General features: G+C 40.2%; 1 protein-coding gene across 1 annotated transcript in view; it reads right to left on the bottom strand.

Annotated features, from left to right (window-relative positions):
- The window catches only part of ZFYVE26 (zinc finger FYVE-type containing 26), a 159,646-nt gene that overhangs the window by 74,639 nt on the left and 62,178 nt on the right, over nucleotides 1-22,829 (bottom strand). The window contains exons 24-28 of the mRNA XM_063439262.1: nucleotides 11,211-11,457; nucleotides 5,632-5,730; nucleotides 2,844-3,010; nucleotides 1,533-1,669; nucleotides 867-901 (exon numbers count right to left, since the gene is read on the bottom strand). Coding sequence (XP_063295332.1) covers nucleotides 867-901; nucleotides 1,533-1,669; nucleotides 2,844-3,010; nucleotides 5,632-5,730; nucleotides 11,211-11,457 — 685 coding nt within the window. The remainder of the gene's footprint in view (nucleotides 1-866; nucleotides 902-1,532; nucleotides 1,670-2,843; nucleotides 3,011-5,631; nucleotides 5,731-11,210; nucleotides 11,458-22,829) is intronic.

Raw genomic sequence — 22,829 nt, 5'->3', positions numbered from 1 at the left:
GATTTGGAAATCGTGAGTGAGTTATTCAGTGGGTTTTTGCGGTGAACAAGTTGAATTTACAGTTGAAGATACAGTTTTATGCTACAAGCCTTGTTTGTTGTCTTGTTCTCCTAATGTAACTATAGATGAACTACTACTCCCTACTACACTCCGAATCAATCTCCTAACTTGTTGTCCATACTTATTTTAGTTCTATTTCTTTCTATACTATGTAACAATCTCCAAGCTCAAAGTCCACAAAATTCCATTTTTTTTTTAACCCCTTAAGGACACATGACGTGTCTGACATGTCATGATTCCCTTTTATTCCAGAAGTTTGGTCCTTAAGGGGTTAAAGAATCAGTTCCACAGAGCCTACCCATTGAATAGCAGTCGATAAATCCCCGCTCAGGTCTCAAAAGAGTTTTTGCTCACTTGTGCCATTACAGAGGTCCAAAGAAGGCCAAAACAATTGTCTGTGGTTGCTGTATCTCTCGCACAGAGCGAACTTGTTGGCATGTCGGTCCTGGACTGCCTTTACGGGTGGGATCAGTCTGATGTGCTTCAGAATAAGATCTCTATGTAATATTTAATACAATATAAGTGAGCAAAAACTATTTTGAGACCTGAGGTGATTTACCGAAGGGCAAGACACTGAGCGTCTCTAAGCTTTTGTCCATTCTCAGAGTTCTCATATTCTTTGTTTTTGTTGCAGTACTGGCTCGAGAACCTCACTTGCAATCAACTAAATATCCCAGACTCCTTTAGCTCTGTAGCCAGTGCCTATATGGAATAAGTAGGTGTGAGCCATCGTTTGGCAAGAATTACAAAAAACAACACGTTTTGTTCACACAACAGATATTATCCACATATACACAAACTATTACCTTGATTTTGCTCTGGGTCTTCTTCAGGTATAATGCTATAGACAAACATTATTTAAAATCATTAGTAATAAATCTAATTATAACAAACATCATATGTAATGTGCATAGTGTGGGTTTATAGTAATGTCATTTATCAGGCAAGTCCTTTAATTCATAGTATAACATCACTGTGAATTATTTTAGAATGTCCTTAAACAGCTTATATCCAAGTGTCTGTTCAACAGGAGGGGTAAGCGTCCTGTTGATTCACCACTTCTATTATGAAAACACAAAAAACTTCTGCATTTAAACGGTTAGGCTTATAGCAGCACCGGTTCTGCACTCAGGAAGGATGCTTGGCTTTTCTCACTCTCAATAAAAAGACACTTCCTATCTGAGCAAGACAGGCATTACTTGCCACATAGCGCTACCACAGCCAAACTCATCATGAGGTCAGAGGGAGATACACGCTTATGAAGTGTATGTAAATATATTTTTATATTAAAAACTGAATACCATTAAATCCAACAATATTAAAAAAATAAATATTTTTTACCTAAAATACTTATGAAGGTGTGCCAAGTGTGGAAAGCTCCAAGGATGAAGGACACAATTCCAAGGAATGAAGTTTGCAGTGAGCAAACATCTATAAGCATAGTTTGTTCAGCTAAAATTTGGAACATTTACCTTGAAGAGAAATAATCATGACACTGATCACACACACGTGCTGGGTTCTCACGACACCCTTCTACCACCATTGTTTTCATGGAACAGGAGCTGCAAACAAGCCTCCCACACCGCCGGCAATGGTGTCTACGGTTAAACTTGGAAAAAAACAGAATTAAAGGTAAAGTACTGTCAAGAATCAGGAAAAAGTATCACAGACAACTGTATCTTGACACCAGATTTCAGAGGTTTCTGTAGAGTGTTTTTATTTTCAAGGAGTTGTGTGGATGACAATGTTAATAGTGATAAACATTCAAAAATGTTATTGCATTGTTTAGAATTAGATTAGCAACTTTCCCAAAATCCTTACATTTTTTTTAGAACTTTCAACACATTTTACAATTATTATTGGTATTTATATAACGCCAGCTTATTCCACAGCACTTTACAATAAGTAGTAGAAATATATATATATATATATATATATATACACACACACATACACTAAATAAAAAATGTCTGCCTTTTTCTGGTCTTCATTAATTAACACTCATCTGTTTTCAGTGTACCTACACTTTAATTTTAAAATCGATGCATTTCCCAAGTGCTCTCCTACTTGAATGTTGGTCAAAAGATCAACATTGTATATTTTAACCAGATCCAGAGAAGCATCCTTTCTAGTTGGTGCTACCAATTGTGTCATGAAGGCGTCATTTAATAGGTTCAAAAACCTGACTCCCTTTCTGAACTACTAGACCTTCTACCCCAATCTATGTCTGGGTAATTAAAATCTGCAATAATTAATGTGTTAGCCAGATTTGCAGCTTTCCCCATTTGCTCGAACAGCTGTTGTTCCTCATCAATAGTAACATTAGATGGTTTAGAACATATCCCAACCAATAATAGATTTCCCTTCTTTTGCCCCAAGCAGATATTATACAATAGAAAAACTCCAGGATGTAGTGCAAGAATTTTCACTAAATATGCACGAGAGTAGTGTTGTCTCTTTTATCCATCGTGGTTGTACTAGCAAGGGGCACTTACACCAACCTCACCATACTTATTCCAGCAGAGATGGTTAGTCATTCCTCCTATCGTTAGCATCTTATATTCTTCCTTATGATTTACACAGGCTAAAACTGGAAGTAGCTTCCCAAATCAAAGCCTTTTCCCACTTTGTAAGCAGGCATATTCAAATAGACTGAAACATAGATTTGTTTTTTCTTTTCAAGGCAATTTAAGCACTAAATATTTTCATGGTGCAGTCAATTTAGGTATAGCCTTAATTACTAATCAGGTGCCTGTTCCTGAAAGAGTAAAGCACATACTTACCATAGTAAACCTCTCATTTTTACAGACCATGCAGATAGTTTCTGTTTCATCTGGTATCCACTGAGCTTTTGCTGGTGGTGTATCGGGTGGCACAAACTCTGGAGAAGACTTGTTCTTCCTTAAGAATTTTTCTGGAGGACCCGGAGGTGTCTGAAAGCGAGACCAATCTAAAATATGCAAGATAGTATAGTAAGAACTGTGTTATATCCGAAGTAGAGATGTTTAAAAATGTTCACCTGAAAGCAAGTTATAAATAAAAAATGTTACCAAGTCACAAACCTGTGAGCTTTTTAATAGTTGTGTTGATCATTAGTGGTACTCAGGTCGACTTGTGATTTCAGGAAGTAGATGGACTTGAGGAAGACTTCATTCATTAAGCTACAAACTTGCCTAAATGCAGTTACCATAAACTTGCTTCAGGCAATGAAATCGAGTCGTAGCTTTTTAAATTGATTTGGTATTGTGAATTCATGAACCATGTTTTTGTGTTTTCTCCCATAGTTGACTGCGTTACATTTTGTAAATACCAAAAGGGAACATTATTGTATTAGTGCATTATTTAACATTATAGATACTTTGGGAACAAGTTCAACTTTGTTATAATTCTTTTGTGTGTCTTATAGAACATTAACGAGGCAGAATAGAATGAGACTTACTTGATAAAGTCTTTAATATAAGACGGTCTTGTTTAAAAAAAAAAAAAATGACGTTTCACAAACCAAATGTTATTTCAAATTATGTTGTTTCAAACTGAGTCTGCACACCTACAGTCATTTTAATTAGACAATGACTGGAATAGAGGGACAGATACTTTTACATTTCCATGTCTCAGTACATTGAAGCACCTGCTTGAATATATGCTAGTTTAGTTCTTGTAATTGACTTTCTTTCAAACATTAAAGGAAGGAAGCAGTTGGCAAATAGTGGCCATTATTTGGTGCAATTTGATATCAATTATGATAACAAAAATAAAATGAAGTAAAAAAAGAACCCAGCCAATTAATGTTTCTCTTAAAGAAGCAGTGAGACACTGGGCGCATGTGTTGGCAAAAAACAATGCTTCTCTAGGAGAAGCGCTCTTTTATGCTGTGAGCAAGTGCTCAAAGTGAATGAGGAAGGCAATACTAACAGGTAGGTGTTATCAAGGGTGTTTAAAAAAAAAGTGTTGATTTCTCTTGAAATAGGCATGTTTATAAAAGAAGATAAAGGGAACTAGCTCTTCTGTTTGCACATGTATGGACACTTATTCTATCATAGTCTGTCAGTACATATTACATACATATTAACATATGTTGTCTCTACTTGTTCAGGAAGGATACAAGGGTGGTAATTTTATGGTTCTGGTGTCTTTTCTTATATCTGTCAAGGTACAGAAATGACTACTGCTCTGATGATTAATCAGAGTTCAGGAATAGTGTAAGAAATGTGGTGCCGTTAAAAATATATATTATCTATTTAATATATTGACATATGCTTTGATTAGGTTTGTTGTGTAATAAGCTATCTGGTTTCACAATGGAATTCCATTTACATATCAAAGGTTGTAATCCAAGGGTACAAATGTGTGTACATCTTTACTATACAGGTTTCAAGGGTCATGTTATCAGGGAATCAGAGTGTCAGAGTAATTAACATCTCGGTGTAACCTAGAAGTATGTGATTTCCCAAGCCACCCTGCCCAACTTACCCAGAAACCTAACCTAACTAGTCACTTCTTACAGCATGTTGTAGCATAGCTCAGGGGAAGAGATCAAAGATACTTGTATTAAAACAGAACTCTCAGAGAAAAGGGGACTGGATTAAACACTTTTTGTGAGGTGACAAGAGACTCTGGGATATGTAGTTAAGGACTGCAAGAATCAGTCTTCAAAAGGACAACAGCTAAGGAGGTCGTGCGCTCTTTTTCTCATTGTCTCTTTTGGGAAGGACAGCGCAGCTAGCAGAGGTGCCATGGCGAACTGAGAGAGACTGTCCTAGGATACCAATGATGAAGGCACAAGGGGAAGATCTTCATTAAATGTTTAAGTATTGCCCTTTTTCTATGTTTTTTTTTGTTTTGGACTTGATATGGTTATAATGTGTAGTGTGTGTATCCTTTTAAAATCTGTAACCGTATCCTAAATCAACATTAACAATACATTTATTTTATACACTTGTATTTGTCTCTTATTTGTCACACATTCCCTAAAAGAACAACCTTGTAAGAGTGTCAGAATTTTTTCAAATATGTGTTTGAAGGTTGTACTTTACAGACTTGAGTCTTTTTTTCAGCCTAGAATGTAACCTCTTTCGCTCACAAGTATATATTGAGCAAAATTAAAGGGACACTCTAAACACCATAACCACTACTGATTTAAGTTGTGGTTAGGCTGACGAGTGTCTGGGGTCCTCCTATAGTTTTGTGTCCAACTATTACTTCCCTTCTACTGAGCCTCATTGATAATGCAGAGCTAGCACTGTTAATTCCATTCAACCTGGAAGTTTGTTACTGGATGACTGCGGGGGAAGGTTAGCACCACCAAAGAATTCAGACAATTTCTGAATATACCGATTGACACTAAATGATCTGGGTTCACCTGATCTAAGTCCCAGCTTAATGGCTTGGCAATAAAATGTTAGCATCTTCCTGCTAGGTGATATAACACATAGAGGGAGCCATAAAGAAATATCTGTTTGTCCCGGTACATTTGTCCAGAAAAGCAAATTCCTTTTAGACTGTTTGAGTGATTAATTACATTCTAAAGATTCAAAGTTATATCCTAATTGCTTTACAGATCATCTTCCTTACCAGCCAAAGAGGAACCAGGTTGGTCTGCTGGTGAAGACGGTGTAATAGGTTCAGGTTCTGATAACTGACTGTAGCTATCTGGATTTCGACTCACAGTATCTAGAAAACAGAAGATTACACATGCAAAATGTAAACGTTTTACTGTTGTGCATCACCTTCATATCTTAAGCAGGGATTTAAAAGGTCCCCTTTGGGCACAGAAACTCGAGAATACTGTTTACACAATTATTCCAGAGGTCCCAGCTTGACATGCAAATGAACACAAACCGGCATTGTGTTTCAGACTTCACCCTGCATTTCTGCAGGTTCCCGTAGCAATGGATGCGGTTTTAAACAGCTTTTTTAAACATACCATAGCAAGGTTTCTGATACAAGAACCCAGCCATGACTATAGAGTTTTGACCTTTTGTGTATCATCAGCATGGCATCGGTTCTGGTCTGGAAATTGAAGTCTCTCTGAGAGCCAAAAGGTTTGTGGGAAGTCCAACAGCAATGAATCTCGCAACAGTGCAAATTGAAAAACCACTGTTGCGCATCACCTGTATATCACAAATTGGACTTTGGGAAGTCATAAACTATCCCAGAGTTCCTAGCTTTGTATGCAAATGAGCACAGACATGCGCTGTGTTTTAGATTTCACCCGGCATTTCTGCAGATACCAGCCATGGATTATTCAGTATTAACTTTTTGGGTCGGATCAGTAAGGCACTAGTTCAGGTCTGCAATTTAAAGTCTCTCTGAAAGCTTATATCTAAATGCCAAAACTTTGTGGTGATACCAACAATATAAAACTCCCCACAGTGCAAACAGAAAACTTCCTGTTGTGCATCATCTGCATATCTCAAGTTGGACTGTAGAGAAACATGAGACAGACACACAAAAGACACATACATACATACATATACAATGTAATGTTTTGTGGACCCAGGACATACTTTAAAAAAAAAAAAAAAAAAGAGGAATCTCAATGTATCCAGACGACTAGGCGTGGTCACCCCTCAGGGGCCTTGATCCTGGGACCTTCAGTATCCTGTGCCCGCTTTCCTGCCTCTGAGTCACTGCTGAACTTGTTCGATTAGTGTGGTTCGAGCCCTTTACTTTGCCTTGTCTGCAGCACTAGGGGGCTGGACTTTTCTTGTGGCTACTACCTGTCTCTTTAAGTCCACCTGAGGCAACTTGCTCATTATCCAGGAACATAACACTGCCTCTCCCTGAGGGCAGTGTCAGTTCATTGTTTCCTGTTCCTGTGCTGTTGCCTATTTTCCCTGATTATCTGCAAGGGTGAGCCAACATCTCTGCACTATGGACTCCAACCAAGGTAAGCCCTTACACCTGCCTGGTAAAATATTTTATAAATAAATATACACTTACAAATCTCACAAAAGTGAGTACACCCCTAACATTTTTGTAAATATTTAATTAAATATTTTCATGTGACAACACTGAAGAAATGACACTCTTCTACAATGTAAAGTAGTAAGTGTACAGCCTGTATAACAGTGTAAGTTTGCTGTCCCCTCAAAATAACTCCACACACAGCCATAAAATGTCTAAACCGTTGGCAACAAAAGTGAGTACACACCTAAGTGGTAATGTCCAAATTTGGCCCAAAGTGTCAATATTTTCTGTGGTCACCATTATTTTCCAGCACTGCCTTAACCCTCATGGGCATGGAATTCACCAGAGCTTCACAGGTTGCCACTTGAGTCCTCTTCCACTCTTCCATGACGACGACATGGAGCTGATGGATGTTAGAGACCTTGCGCTCCCCCACCTTCCATTTGAAGATGGCCCACAGATGCTTAATAGGGTTTAGGTCTAGAGACATGCTTGGCCAATCCATCACCTTTACCTTCAGCTTCTTTAGGAAGGCAGTGGTTGTCTTGGAGGTGTGTTTGGGGTCGTTATGTTGGAATACTGCTCTGCGGCCTAGTCTCCGAAGGGAGGGGGATCATGCTTTGCTACAGTATGGCACAGTACATGTTGGCATTCAGGGTTCCCTCAATGAACTGCAGCTCCCCAGTGCAGGCAGCACTCATGCAGGCCCAGAGCATGACACTCCCACCACCATGCTTGACTGTAGGCAAGACACACTTGTCTTTGTACTCCTCACTTGGTTGCCGCCACACACGCTTGACACCATCTGAACCAAATAAGTTTATCTTGGTCTCATCGGACATGGTTCCAGTAATCCATGTCCTTAGTCTGCTTGTCTTCATCAAATTGTTTGCAGGCTTTCTTGTGCATCATCTTTAGAAGAGGCTTCCTTCTGGGACGGCAGCCATGCAGACCAATATAATGCAGTGTGCGGCTTATGGTCTGAGCACTGACAGGCTGACCCCCCCACCCCTTCAATCTCTGCAGCAATGCTGCCAGCACTTATACGACTATTTCCCAAAAACAGCTTCAGGATATGTTGCTAAGCACGTGCACTCAGCTTCTTTGGTCGACCATGGCGAGGCCTATTCTGAGTGGAACCGGTCCTGTGAAACCACTCTATGGTCTTGCCCACCGTCCTGCAGCACAGTTTCAGGGTCCCGGCAATCTTCTAATAGCCTAGGTCATCTTTATGTAGAGCAACTTTTTTTTTCAGATCCTCAGAGAGTTCTTTGCCATGAGGTGCCATGTTGAACTTCCAGTGACCAGTATGAGAGTGTGTGAAAGTGAAATTTAACACACCTGCTACCCATTCCCACCGGAGACTTTGTAACACTAACGAGTCACATGACACCGGGGGTGGAAAATTTATAATTGAGCCCGATTTGGACATTTCCACTTAGCGGTGTACTCACTTTTATTGCCAATGGTTTAGACATTAAAGGGACACTATAGTCACCTGAACAACTTTAGCTTAATGGAGCAGTTTTGGTGTATAGAACATGCCCCTGCAGCCTCACTGCTCAATCCTCTGCCATTTAGGAGTTGAATCCCTTTGTTTATGAACCCTAGTCACACCTCCCTGCATGTGACTTACACAGCCTTCCATAAACACTTCGTGTAAAGAGAGCCCTATTTAGGCTTTCTTTATTGCAAGTTCTGTTTAATTAAGATTTTCTTATCTCCTGCTATGTTAATAGCTTGCTAGACCCTGCAAGAGCCTCCTGTATGTGATTAAAGTTTAATTTAGAGATTGAGATACAATTATTTAAGGTAAATTACATCTGTTTGAAAGTGAACCCAGTTTTTTTTTTCCATGCAGGTTCTGTCAATCATTGCCAGGGGAGGTGTGGCTAGGGGTGCATAAACAGAAACAAAGTGATTTAACTCCTAAATGACAGTGAATTGAGCAGTGGAATTGCAGGGGAATGATCTATACACTAAAACTGCTTTATTTAGCTAAAGTAATTTAGGTGACTATAGTGTTCCTTTAATGGCTGTGTGTTGAGTTATTTTGAGGGGACAGCAAATTCACACGGTTATACAGGGTTATACAGGTTGTACACTTACTACTTTACATTGTAGCAAAGTGTAATTTCTTCAGTGTTGTCACATGAAAACATATAATAAAATATTTACAAAAATGTAAGGGTGTACTCACTTTTATATATGTACACACACAGATACAAACACATACATATAAACATATCTATGCACAGAAATACTCTTCACTAATTGAATATATTGCTGGCCATAATAAAGCAACTGTTTAAAAAAAATAAAAAAAACTGCTTATACATTAAAGGGATACTCCAGGCACATTGGAGTGGTCTGGGTGCCAACTCCCACTACCCTTAACCCTGCTAGTGTAATTTTTTTTCATAAACTGCAATATTTACCTTGCAGGGTTAAATCCTCCTCTAGTGGCTGTCTAACAGACAGCCACTAGAGGGACTTCTGTGTTTAAAGAACACGAAAAGTGTTTTCAGCGTCGCTGGATGTCCTCACGCTATGTGAAGACCTCCAGCTTCACCAAAATCCCCATAGGAAAGCATTGAATAATGCTTTCTGATGGGGAGGTCAATTGCGCGTGCATGGCCATTGCCACGCATGCTCATTAGGTCTCCCCCGCTGGCTGATGGCAGGGGAGGAGAGTAGGCGGAGCCTGACCAGCGCTGAGGGACATCGGCGCTGGACTCCGGTAAGTCACTGAAGAGGTTTCAACCCCTTCAGCAACTCGGGATGTGGGGTGGGAGGGAGAGGGGCACTCCAGGGTCCTGCAGTGCCAGAAAAACAAATATGTTTTCCTGGCACTGGAGAATCCCTTTAAATTGAAAGATTGTATACATTGAATCTCTACTGTTTTAAGTTTAGCAATGCATATGGTGGTAGCATTTTTATTCATATATGCTACTGTACTTGATATAATTGATATCCCAGGACATACTTGATAATGAGAGAAATCTTAATGTATCTTTCCTGGTAAAATATTTTATAAATAAATACATATAATGTACAATAGAGTAAACATGTTTTAAGTCTTTTATATGCACTTGCATATTCGAACGAGCACGGTGGTCTGGAATCTTGCTATATTAGCGATGAATGCTGCAATAAAGTCTGCCATTTTAATAATTCACTGCAATGGTATGTCAAATTCCAGATAACCGAAATTCCTTCAGATTTCCCTGTCCTTGCAAAAAATAAAATAAAAAAAAGATACCACAGGAAACTTTTGGATGAAAGAGCTAAAAATTACACCACACTAGGAGTAAAACTTAAAATACCGTATTTATCGGCGTATAACACGCACTTTTTCCCCCTGAAAATAGGGGGGAAATCGTGGGTGCGTGTTATACGCCGATATCCCATAATTACTTACCTGTCCTGAAGCGTGGGCCGGCTTCACAGCGCGCACCGCGGTACAGGAACTTTAATTTCAGGTTCCGGTTTCCGGCGGGACTGAAAGGAAGTGTGCACAATAGTGTGCACACTTCCTTTCAGTCCCGCCGGAAACCGAAACCTTAAATTAAAGTTCCTGTACCGCGGTGCGCACTGAGAAGCCGGCACACGCTTCAGGACAGGTAAGTAATTATGGGAGGGGAAGTACACTATGGTAGGGGAGGGGGGGAAGTACACTATGGGAGGGGAGGGGGGGGGGGAAGTACACTATGGGAGGGGAGGGGAGGGGGAGGAAAGTACACTATGGGAGGGGAGGGGGGGAAGTACACTATGGGAGGGGAGGGGAGGGGGAGGAAAGTACACTATGGGAGGGGAGGGGGGGAAGTACACTATGGGAGGGGAGGGGGGGGAAATACTATGGGAGGGGAGGGGGGGAAATACTATGGGAGGGGAGGGGGAGAATACTATGGGAGGGGAGGGGGGATAATACTATGGGAGGGGAGGGGGGAGAATACTATGGGAGGGGAGGGGGGGAGAATACTATGGGAGGGGGGGAATACTATGGGAGGGGGGGAGAATACTATGGGATGAGGGGGGAACACTATGGGATGAGGGGGGAACACTATGGGATGAGGGGGGAATACTATGGGATGAGGGGGGGGAATACTATGGGAGGGGGGGAAATTTCCTGGAATTTCTTTCTAAAAATGAGGTGCGTGTTATACGCCGATAAATACGGTAATGTATATTACTGTACAAGTACTGAACTCAACTACTGAGGGAACATAAGAGAGACTGACCTGGTTTCCTTTCACGAAATGAAAATGGGATGGCCAAAGCTTTTCCTGCATATAGTGTGAGTAATTTGTCTACATCTTCCGTTGAAAGACTTGAACTGGGTTCGACCAGTAGCTGTTGCAGAGCATTCACTGCAACAGAAACCCAGTCAATTTTCATATTCATCAGCAATTGCTCTATGAGAAGGAGTGGGCTGGACAGGAGATGTTCATAGCTTGGATGAGCAGACTCCGGAAGTAGAAGCAGTACCTAAAAGCAACAGTACAGAAATAATAATGTAATTAGTGGTTTACTCCACACAAAAATAAGTTATTGTAGCTTAAAAGTAGTCCATCTTAAACAAATGATTTTACAAAGCATGTATGAGTATGTAAAGAATTACTCTTCTAAGATGAGCTTACAGGATCTGTTTGCAGCAAGAGGTTTGTAGATTTTACTACATGACAGGATGCTTCTTATTTTGTAGCACCAATTAGAACAATAACCATTACATCCAATAAAAAATGGAAAGGTGGTAACAAGTTACTTCCAAGACTTCAGCACAGGTCAGATATCTCATGTCCTGGGTCATTCACATTGTGTGAATTTGTGATTATTGAAATCATTTTTATTGAGTGCCCTCATGCTCCCTAGTTCTCATTTTCTGCTTCTCAGCCCGCCTTTATTCCTTTAATTTCCCTCTGACTCATGTGGTCTACCTTCTATCGGTTCAGTTCTTGTTTTTTGTGGGGAAAAGCAATGCCTCATAGATGCGGAGAGTCATCTCTATTGCCCAAAGGCGCAGTTCAGCTCACTCCAGATGTTTTTCCAGCAGTTTCTTTCTGGTACGCAAAAAGACGGGAGAATTTTGCCCAGTTAACAACCTTAGTCAGAATAGAAAGCTAGAAGCCCCTAGGGGAACTAGCTAGACCTTATAGATGACAACCCTCACATATGCGTGTACATCAAAGAGAAAAAAAGGACCCAAAGGAGAAAAATACAGTGAGGGTCCAAAGCGTGTAGTTGGTCCCTTGCTAGATTCCGTACATATTAAAACATAACTTTTAATGATTATAGACATAAAATACTAATGCTAGTGACAAACTCAAAATTAAAAATGTAGACAAGCAAAAGACCATAGCAAAATATCTCTTTGTGAAGGATATATGCCCCAATGAATTAGTCACTCGCAAAAGCCTATTTGTAACGAGGGGAAATTATTAATATCCAACACATAGCTGCCGTAACTTGGACTAATAGGAGTAAATGCTAGATGCTATAAAACTCTTATCTTTAGCAAACAAAGATTTATTTATTTTATTTATTATTGCCATTTATATAGCGCCAACAGATTCCGTAGCGCTTTACAATATTATGAGAGGGGGGATTTAACTATAAATAGGACAATTACAAATAAACTTACAGGAACAATGGGTTGAAGAGGACCCTGCTCAAACGAGCTTACATTCTATAGGAGGTGGGGTGTAAAACACATTAGGACAGGAATTTACAATCAAATAAGGTGGGCTGCCCTTTAGGAGAGGGCAAGAGACAGGTATGTGAGGTAAGGGTTAGTCTTGGAGGCCATAAGCTTTCCTAAAGAGATGGGTTTTAAGGCACTTCTTAAAAGATGCAAGACTAGGGGAGAGTCTGATGGCGGTAGGCAGGCTATTCCATAGGAAGGGAGCCGCCCGTGAGAAGTCCTGCAAGCGCGAGTTGGCCGTACGAGTGCGGACAACGGACAGGAGGTGGTCACGAGCAGAACGGAGAGACCGAGAAGGGACATATCTATGGATCTGTGAGGAGATATAAGAGGGGCTAGAGTTGTTCAGTGCTTTATAGGTGTGAGTTAGTACCTTGAATTGACTCCTATAGCATACAGGAAGCCAATGTAAGGACTGGCAGAGGGGTGAGGTGTGAGAGAAACGACTAGAGAGGAAAATCAATCTAGCAGCAGCATTCATTACGGACTGTAAGGGTGCAGTACGGCTATTGGGGAGACCAATCAGGAGAGGGTTACAATAATCCATGCGGGAAATTACTAGAGCATGGACAAGCTCCTTGGTAGTATCTGGTGCAAGAAAGGGGCGGATGCGGGCTATGTTTTTAAGATGGAATCTACAGGATTTGGCAACATGCTGGATGTGAGGCTCAAAGGTGAGACCAGAGTCAAGTATGACGCCAAGACAGCGCGCTTGCAAGGATGGACTGATGTTGGTACCACAAACTTGGAGGGAGAGCGAAAGAGGAGGATCAGTATTAGGAGGAGGAAAGACAAGGAGCTCAGTTTTTGAGAGATTGAGTTTCAGAAAGCGGGAGGACATCCAGTCAGAGATGGAAGAAAGGCAAGCAGTGACACGTTGCAGGACGGCAGGGGAGAGGTCCGGGGAGGAGAGATATAGCTGGGTGTCATCAGCGTACAGGTGGTAGTGAAATCCAAAAGAGGTAATACGTTTGCCAAGAGAGGCATGTGTATAGCTTTTCAATACACCCCAGATCCCTGTGGGTGAAGGACTACTGCCTAGAATACCTGCTAGGCAATAATCTAAGCGTACTGGTAGAGATAGATAATGTGGAATAGGATCTAGTCAAACAATATAGCAAGATATCTTAGGCTAGTAGGAGTAAATGCTAGCTGCTATAAAACTCATCTTAAACAAACACAGATGGAGTGTATAGCTTATCAATACACCCCAGATCCCTGTGGGTGAAAGACTACTGCTTGAGATAAATAACGTCCTGTTAGGGATAAATAACGTGGAATAGCATCTAGTCACACAATGTAACAAGATAACTGATAAGGAAGGGAAAACCCTCCTAAATCTGCTACAAACATCACTGGACTAATACAACCTATCCACTGCAGCTGCTATAAAACTCATCTTAAACCAACACAGATGGAGTTTAGTCTTGCAGTAAGTGGGTGGACGGTTTCTGGGTCTCACAGAGTGTTGTGGTATTATTGCATGCAACCAAGGATCTGCGGTGGGACTCCTGAGTGCCAGGCACTCTGTGATGTAAACATTCTGCATGGAACTCCTGGAGTGCTGGTGCTTGGAAAGGAACATTGATCCCTTTATGGTCTTTGGTGCACAGATTTTTAAATCTCATATTTTTTCCTTAGGTAGGACTTCTTGTTCGATTGACATGATGCGGTTGGATATCTCCGTTGACCTCATCCTGGTTAGGGGTTTAGGTGTAGTTCAGGACCCTCTAATCACTTTTTGCATGGCATTAGGTTCACATCCACCAGTTCCCAAATACACTCATTTGATGTAGATAAGATTGGCCTAATAATGTGGACTTGTCTATCAGGCAGTTGTCGGATAAAATCACCCTGTGGTTGTGTCTCATTTCCTTCCTTCATGGTTTCGGTTGTTAAGGCATAGTCTCTGATGGCTTTTAATTTTCCCCGGAGGGAATATGATTCACAGTTTCAAGTTTGCCAAAGTCCGATTCGTCTTTGGTTTTCTACCAGTTTTTCCAGGATTTTCATTAAAGGACCACTCTAGGCACCCAGACCACTTCAGCTTAATGAAATGGTCTGGGTGCCTGGTCCCTCTAGGATTAACCCTTTTTTTTTTATAAACATAGTTTCAGAGAAACTGCTATGTTTATACTGAGGGTTAATCCAGCCTCCAAAATCTCTAGTGGCTGTCTCATTGACAGCCACTAGAGGCGCTTGCGTGCTTCTCACTGTGAAAATCACAGTGAGAGCACACAAGCGTCCATACGAAAGCATTGTAAATGCTTTCCTATGCGACCGGCTGAATGCGAGCGCGGCTCCTGCCGCGCATGCGCATTCAGCCGATGACGTCTCGCAAGGAAGAAGGAGAGGAGGAGAAAAGCTCCCCGCCCGGCGCTGGAGAAAGAGGTAAGTTTAACCCCTTCCTCCCCCCAGAGCCCGGCGGGAGTGGGTCCCTGAGGGTGGGGGCACCCTCAGGGCACTCTAGTGCCAGGAAAACGAGTATGTTTTAAGTGTGTGTCGTCTCCTCTCTTCTCTGTTATGTAGAAGTTACGGCTCCACTTTGTTCTTCACTGTCAGGTCAGCTTCTTATTTCGTATGTGGACCCTCACAAACCAGTTTCTACCACCACCTTGGCTCGGTGGCTGCATTGGCTCCTCTCTCTCTCTCTCTCACAGGTATTGAGTCTTCTTTAGGAGTGCATTCGGTTTGAAGATGGCAATGTTTTTTGGTTTTTCTTTGGATGTTTCCCTTTCTAATATTTTGCATTTTGCGGTTTGGTTTGGAGAGAATTCATTTGATAAATTTTTTTAATCCTGTGTTACTTTTTGGTGGGAAGTGGAACTTTGATAATATATTAAATTTTATAGTAGTTGTTCCACCACCATTCTGGCCTAGCACCCAGTTTTTTTTAAATGTACTCTGTATATATTTTTATTTTAAATAAATAATATTTTTGCCATACATCTGATGTCTTATCTCCTGCTATCGACAAGTGGATCCTGAGCCAGTATTGGTAGTATACCTTTTGAGCCTTTTATACAGAGCCTGGTACGGCTTCTGGCCATGTAAGTGGTATTCCTACAGTATCTATATTACTACCTTGGTACCAACATCCTGTGTATGTTTGTATATATTTTAGTGTTGGGGAAGTACTTCTTTATATCAGTGACATTTGGTTTTTTTCGGCACTGTTTAGTAATTATTGTTTGAAGCGCCTAGCACACTTCTTTATTTTATTAAAGATGTTACACCCATTGGATTAAATCTCCACAATACAAGATAATTTACTACAGAAGACTGGTGAATACAATTGATTTACTTTAAGTTTTCCTAAAAAAAAAAAAACAATATACCTGGAAAATTACTGATCTAGATTCCAAAAATTTGGAATCATACCTAGCCAAAGGGAATAATATAATTCAGGATTTTAGACTGCAGATGAAATTATTAAATATTGATTCACTGGTAATTTGCCAAGTTTAGCATATAAAGTTATTATCCAGAGATATTAAACATTCTTAATTGTTACCAGCTACTGAAGAGTTTGCATCAGTTGTAAATTATGTGACCTTTATGGGCAAAGCAACACAGTCCTCTAGGGTAACAGGCATAGAACAACAGTCTCTGGTGCAAAAATGGTGTGGTTTATTTATAGCGTGCACAAAATCCATACAGCAATCAGTTTGTTCAAAAAACTGCAGCACAACAGAAAGGAAAATCTACAAAATAAATCCTAGCTCAAATTTGAGCACTAACTAAACATAAAGAAATGTCCCTTACTCACCAGGGTAATAAACTACACAAATCAAAAATAAGCATTGGTTTCACCAACCTTTAGCACATTGTTTAGATGCTGCTCTGCACAGACCTGCTCTCTCTCTGCAGGTCAGATTGTATCTGACTCTTTCTGCCCTGAGACCTGCTCATTAAAGCCTCAGCAGTTGCTAATTGGGCAGGTGAATGAGTATAGACTATGGAGGATTCTGGGTCCTAGATACCTTCCTTCTATTACCCTCCCATAGACTGTCACAATTAGTTATTTAAATACTGTAGTTGAAAGATTACGGCTTACGGTTTTCTTGGTAGAGAAAGAAAATTAAATTGAACTAACTGTGTGAAATTGTTTAAAGGTATTGAAACTCTGCTTTTCAATGTTAAAGCGTTTGCTCGGTGAGAACTATAGCCAGCAGTGAGCTAGTAAAATACCCTAACGGATTGTTTCTTATCTGCTGCCAGCACGTTTATTGCCATGTGCTGCATATGTTGTTTACCTGTTGCTTGTCTGATTTGATAAATTGGTAATATCAAATATTCCCTTAGCAGTTTTGTAATAACTGTATTTATCTTTATTGATCATTAATGCAATATCCTTCGAATTCTAGAGGAGATATGCATCAGTTTAATGTGTATAGTTAGAAATGAATTGGGTGTGGAAGGATATGGTTTCACTAATCGCAAGTTGATTGTTTCATATGTACTAAAATCTGTACGGTTACTTGCTAGGTATACTGACCCCTACTGGTAGATAGTTTCTGGAATGGACTACCATCACTCTAAACAATCCCAAATAAAGGTGCGCTGTGTCTTTAAGACCAAAATCTCAAAAGTGCCAAAAGTGCAATATGTGATCAAGTGCAAAAATTATTTGAAAGTGCACTTAGAATATTAAACAAATTTATACATACATATATGCGTCCTCTCCAATAGTAATGAACATATGAAAGGGAGAGATAAAAAACAATAATAGTGTAAATCTATTTAAAAGCGTATAAATACGGTGTGGTAAGAAAATTTTCACTCACAAAGATAGAGCAGTAAAAGCCTGCTCTAGCTGTATCAGCTTCTTCAAATATTTCCTTTAAGGAAAATGACAGCACGGACAAAAGATTATTTTCATGGATTTTAATGCCCAACTTAGCACAGGTACTCCACCTTCCTCTGCAGACAGTGTACAGTCAAACGGAATGGCTTTAGTATACTTTGGGGTGTCGACAAGTCCCTTAGTAATCCGCCGCTGTTTTTCGCCGCTGTTGCTGGTTTTAGTTAAAATAATACCTTCATATTTAAAAGATACACTAGATGTGATCAATTTTTTAAAAAATATTGAGTGGAAAAATTCATATGTATTGGTAACAAGTGATGTATCCTCCTTATTTACTTCTATTCCACATATCCATGGCTGTCAGGTAATAGAAGATTGCCTAAACACATCAAATACATTTTCAGATAAACATATTAACTTTTTAATTAAAAGTATTAATTGGATTTTAAATAATAATTATTTTTTATTCAATTCAAGTTTTTATCTACAGTGTCAAGGAACTGCCATGGGGACCAGGTTTGCCCCCAGTTATGCAAATCTGTATATGTCAGGCTGGGAAAATAAATATATATATATGAGAGCCCAGAGTGGGGGGCAAGCCTGGTCCTGTATTATAGGTATATCGATGATTTAATTTTTATATGGGGTGGACGCTAACAATTATGTTTTATACAATAGCGGCCACTATACTCCCTGGCTCAATAACATCCCTAAGGGGCAGCTACAGAGAATTAGGAGAAATTGCACTGACAAAGAAAAATTTGAGGAACAAGCTAAGGTAATCATAGATAAATTTAAACAAAAAAAGTATCCACAACAATTTTTAGAAAAAGCATATAATGAAGTGAACAGTTTAGAACCTAGTTATCTATGAAATAAACAAAATAATGTAAATATGAAAAAGGAAGTGATTTTACCCCTAGTTTTTAATTTTAATCAGGATTGCAATAAAATAAGATCTATAATCAATAAACACTGGCATGTTCTTAAAAAAGATAATGAACTCAATAAAATTATTCCAGAGAAGCCTTTTATTACTTTTAGAGGAGCACCTAATTTTAAACGTATCTTAACTTTTAAACATCCAAAAAAAGTAATTCCTAAGACCTTTTTAGATAATAAAAAAGGGTTTTATTCATGTAATAAATGTGCAGGATGTAGATGTAGTAGAAACGTGACTTTAAAAGGTATTAGTAAGTTCAAAAGCAAAACAAATAAGGCTGAATTTTTTATAAATTATTTTATTACTTGTTTTAGCAAAAATTTAATTTATTTATTAATATGCCCATGTGGACTCCAATACGTAGGGCGAACAATTCGCCCACTACACAAAAGAATATACGAACATGTGAACAATATTATAAAGGGCTACGATAACCACAGTGTGTCTGCACATTTTAAGAAACACCATAATAAGGATCCAAAGGGCTTAATATTTTTAGGAATAGAGATAGTTAAAAGATCATGGCAAGGAGGAAATCACTTAATAGATATAGGTAAAAAAGAGATGCAATGGGTCCATAGATTAAAAACTCTAGAACCCAGGGGGCTCAACATAGAATTTGATTTGCTTAATTTTTTTAGGTTAAAATATTAATATTTTAGGCTTCTAGATGAAAAAAAGATGAAAGAGTAAAATTCTTAGTTTTTTAGAAAATATTTATTAATATTTATATAGATTTTTTTAGAGATATTATATTTATGGGAATTTAAAAAAAAAAAATTTAGACAGTTTTTCAGAGTTTTTCATATTATTATATATGTACTAACTTTTATCTTTTATATTTCATACAGCTAATATGTAATGTTCTAATATGTTTTTCATTAATTGCATTATGATAGAACTCCTAAGGTATAATTATCCCCTTTTTTTTCTATTTTCATAAGTTTTATACTGTCGCTTTAAATGTTAAATGTATTTTCGTGTATTAAGTTTTTTTAGATTATACTATATTGATATAATGCCAATGGACTTTGATATAAATAGTTTTTAAAAGATTCATATGTGAAATAAAGTTGATTTTTAAATATAAATATATACTCATGTATTTAAGAAGTATATAGTGTCAAGAAGGGTTTGTGTGCTCAGAATAAGGACTTGTTAAATGCCAATCAGCTGAACACACCCATGAAGGTGTGTATATAAGACTAAAGAGGACGTGAACGGACAGATCTGATGAAGCCGTGAGTACGGCGAAACGCGTCATCACGCAAATTACGCACCACGTGTTACGCACGATTGGAAGCCCCTCCTCCCGGAAGTTGGAAGCAGCAACAGCGGCGGATTACTAAGGGACTTGTCAACACCCCAAAGTATACTAAAGCCATTCCGTTTGACTGTACACTGTCTGCAGAGGAAGGTGGAGTACCTGTGCTAAGTTGGGCATTAAAATCCATGAAAATAATCTTTTGTCCGTGCTGTCATTTTCCTTAAAGGAAATATTTGAAGAAGCTGATACAGCTAGAGCAGGCTTTTACTGCTCTATCTTTGTGAGTGAAAATTTTCTTACCACACCGTATTTATACGCTTTTAAATAGATTTACACTATTATTGTTTTTTATCTCTCCCTTTCATATGTTCATTACTATTGGAGAGGACGCATATATGTATGTATAAATTTGTTTAATATTCTAAGTGCACTTTCAAATAATTTTTGCACTTGATCACATATTGCACTTTTGGCACTTTTGAGATTTTGGTCTTAAAGACACAGCGCACCTTTATTTGGGATTGTTTATATTGTAAGAGTGTTGTATTGGAGCTTTACACTTGTTAAGGTGCAGCTTTTTCTATATTCTTTTAATATTGATATTTAGATTTTAAGACTATTTTTACCAGCGCCTATTTTTACTTGTTTTTGGTGTATTTACCATCACTCTAAGACAGGGGTCCTCAAACTATGACCCACCAAATCCAGCCAGCCAGCGTCCTGAAATTTTTTTGCCACCTGTCATTACAAAAATGAAGATTATGGGTACACTAAAGCTAGCATAATCTACAAGTTCTACAAGTTTCCAATTTTGTTCTTAAAGCGGCACTGTCATGCCGAATTCCGTTTTTTTTTTTTTAACCCCCCTCCCGCCTCCACTACATCCAATCGACCCCCTAGTCACCCCCAAATGCCCCTAAGCCCCCCACATTACCTATTTTTTATTCTTTATCTTCTGCCCCGATCTTTATTCAGGGCGCCGCCATCTTTGTGTGGGTAGGTGAAGTCCCAGTGGGACACGTCATCTGCCCACACTACACAGACTGTGAGATTCCCGCACATGCCCAGTGAAACACCTGGACATGCGAACGGGAATTTCACCTATTCATTCATCAGACAGACGAATGAATGAATAGAAAAAATCAAACGAACAAACTAACACCGAATATCAGTGTTCGTTTGTTTGTTCGGTTTATTACAAGGAGGGAGCTACCGGCGTGCAGCACCCTCCTTGCAATATGTAAAGACAGAAGCGGCAGGGAGCTGTGCTCCCCACCACTTCATTAGCCCCCCAGGTCCTCTCCTCACTCTATGGGGATCAATATGACCCCCATAATAGCATAAGGGAGATTAAAATCTCCCCAATGCCCCTACTCGCTATACCGCGAGTAGGGGCATGTCTACTAAACAGTGAGCAGCCTGTGGCTGCTCACTGTAAAAAAAAAATTGGTAATAAGGGGGGTGGGGGGGGGGGAACTACTGTCCTCCACCCCCCGGCCCCCACCCCTGGGCGGCGGGTGGGGGCCATAATAGTAGTAGGGGGGGGGACCTACTATCCTCCCCCCCGGCCCCCACCCCTGGGCGGCGGGTGGGGGCCATAATAGTAATAAGGGGGGAGGGGGGACCTACTGTCCTCCACCCCCGGCCCCCACCCCTGGGCGGCGGGTGGGGGCCATAATAGTAATAAGGGGGGGGACCTACTGTCCTCCCCTCCCCCGGCCCCCACCCCTGGGCGGCGGGTGGGGGCCATAACGATAATGGGGGGGGGGAAACCTACTGTCCTCCCCCCGCCCCCACCCCTGGCCGGCGGGTGGGGGCACTAAGTAAATTCTCCCCCCCCATCAAGGTGACTAGGGGTGCCCAAGCCCCTAGTCACCCACCCCCCCCACCCAAATAAAATGCCCCTACCTACCCCCCTCCCCCTAAAAAATAGTGAGGGGGGAATAAAATTGCTAACCTGTAAAGTAAAATTAAACTTACCATTCGACGTCTTCTTTTTTCTAAAATCTTCATTTTTCAGCCCCAAAAAAGGCCAAATAAAAAAACATCATAGCCGTCGAACTAAAAATAAAAGAAAAAACCCGAGCGCACAAAAAAATAATCCATCTTCACCCATGGAGGGCTCCGCGCAGACTGAGCTCCGCAAGGCGGGGGAAGGCTTATAAAGCCTTGCCCCGCCGTGCAATTAGGCTAAGAACACTCTGATTGGTGGGTTTAAGCCAATCAGAGTGCTCTTTGTCATTTTACAAGCGTGGGAAAGTTCTTTGGAATTTTCCCACGCTTGTAAAATGACACAGAGCACTGTGATTGGATGGCTTGAAATCCATCCAATCACAGTGCTTTGGGTCATTTTACAAGCGTGGGAAAATTCCAAAGAACTTTCCCACGCTTGTAAAATGACACAGAGCACTGTGATTGGATGGAGTTCAAGCCATCCAATTACAGTGCTCTGTGTCATTTTACAAGTGTGGGAAAATTCCAAAGAACTTTCCCACGCTTGTAAAATGACACAGAGCACTGTGATTGGATGGCTTGAAATCCATCCAATCACAGTGCTCTGTGTCATTTTACCAGCGTGGGAAAATTCCAAAGAACTTTCCCACGCTTGTAAAATGACACAGAGCACTGTGATTGGATGGATTTCAAGCCATCCAATCACAGTGCTCTGTGTCATTTTACAAGCGTGGGAAAATTCCAAAGAACTTTCCCACGCTTGTAAAATGACAAAGAGCACTCTGATTGGCTTAAACCCACCAATCAGAGTGTTCTTAGCCTAATTGCACGGCGGGGCAAGGCTTTATAAGCCTTCCCCCGCCCTGCGGAGCTCAGTCTGCGCGGAGCCCTCCATGGGTGAAGATGGATTTTTTTTTTTGCGCTCGGGTTTTTTATTTTATTTTTAGTTCGACGGCTATGATGGTTTTTTATTTGGCCTTTTTTGTGGCTGAAAAATGAAGATTTTAGAAAAAAGAAGACGTCGAATGGTAAGTTTAATTTTACTTTACAGGTTAGCTTTTTATTCCCCCCCTCACTATTTTTTAGGGTGAGGGGGGTAGGTAGGGGCATTTTTTATTTGGGTGGGGGGTGGGTGACTAGGGGCTTGGGGACCCCTAGTCACCTTGATGGGGGGGGGGGCGGAATTTAC

This window comes from Pelobates fuscus, chromosome 13 (assembly GCF_036172605.1).
Source record: "Pelobates fuscus isolate aPelFus1 chromosome 13, aPelFus1.pri, whole genome shotgun sequence".
Lineage (NCBI taxonomy): Eukaryota > Metazoa > Chordata > Amphibia > Anura > Pelobatidae > Pelobates > Pelobates fuscus.
Note: the sequence above shows the minus strand (reverse complement) of the source record. Positions and strands in the feature narration are given on the sequence as shown.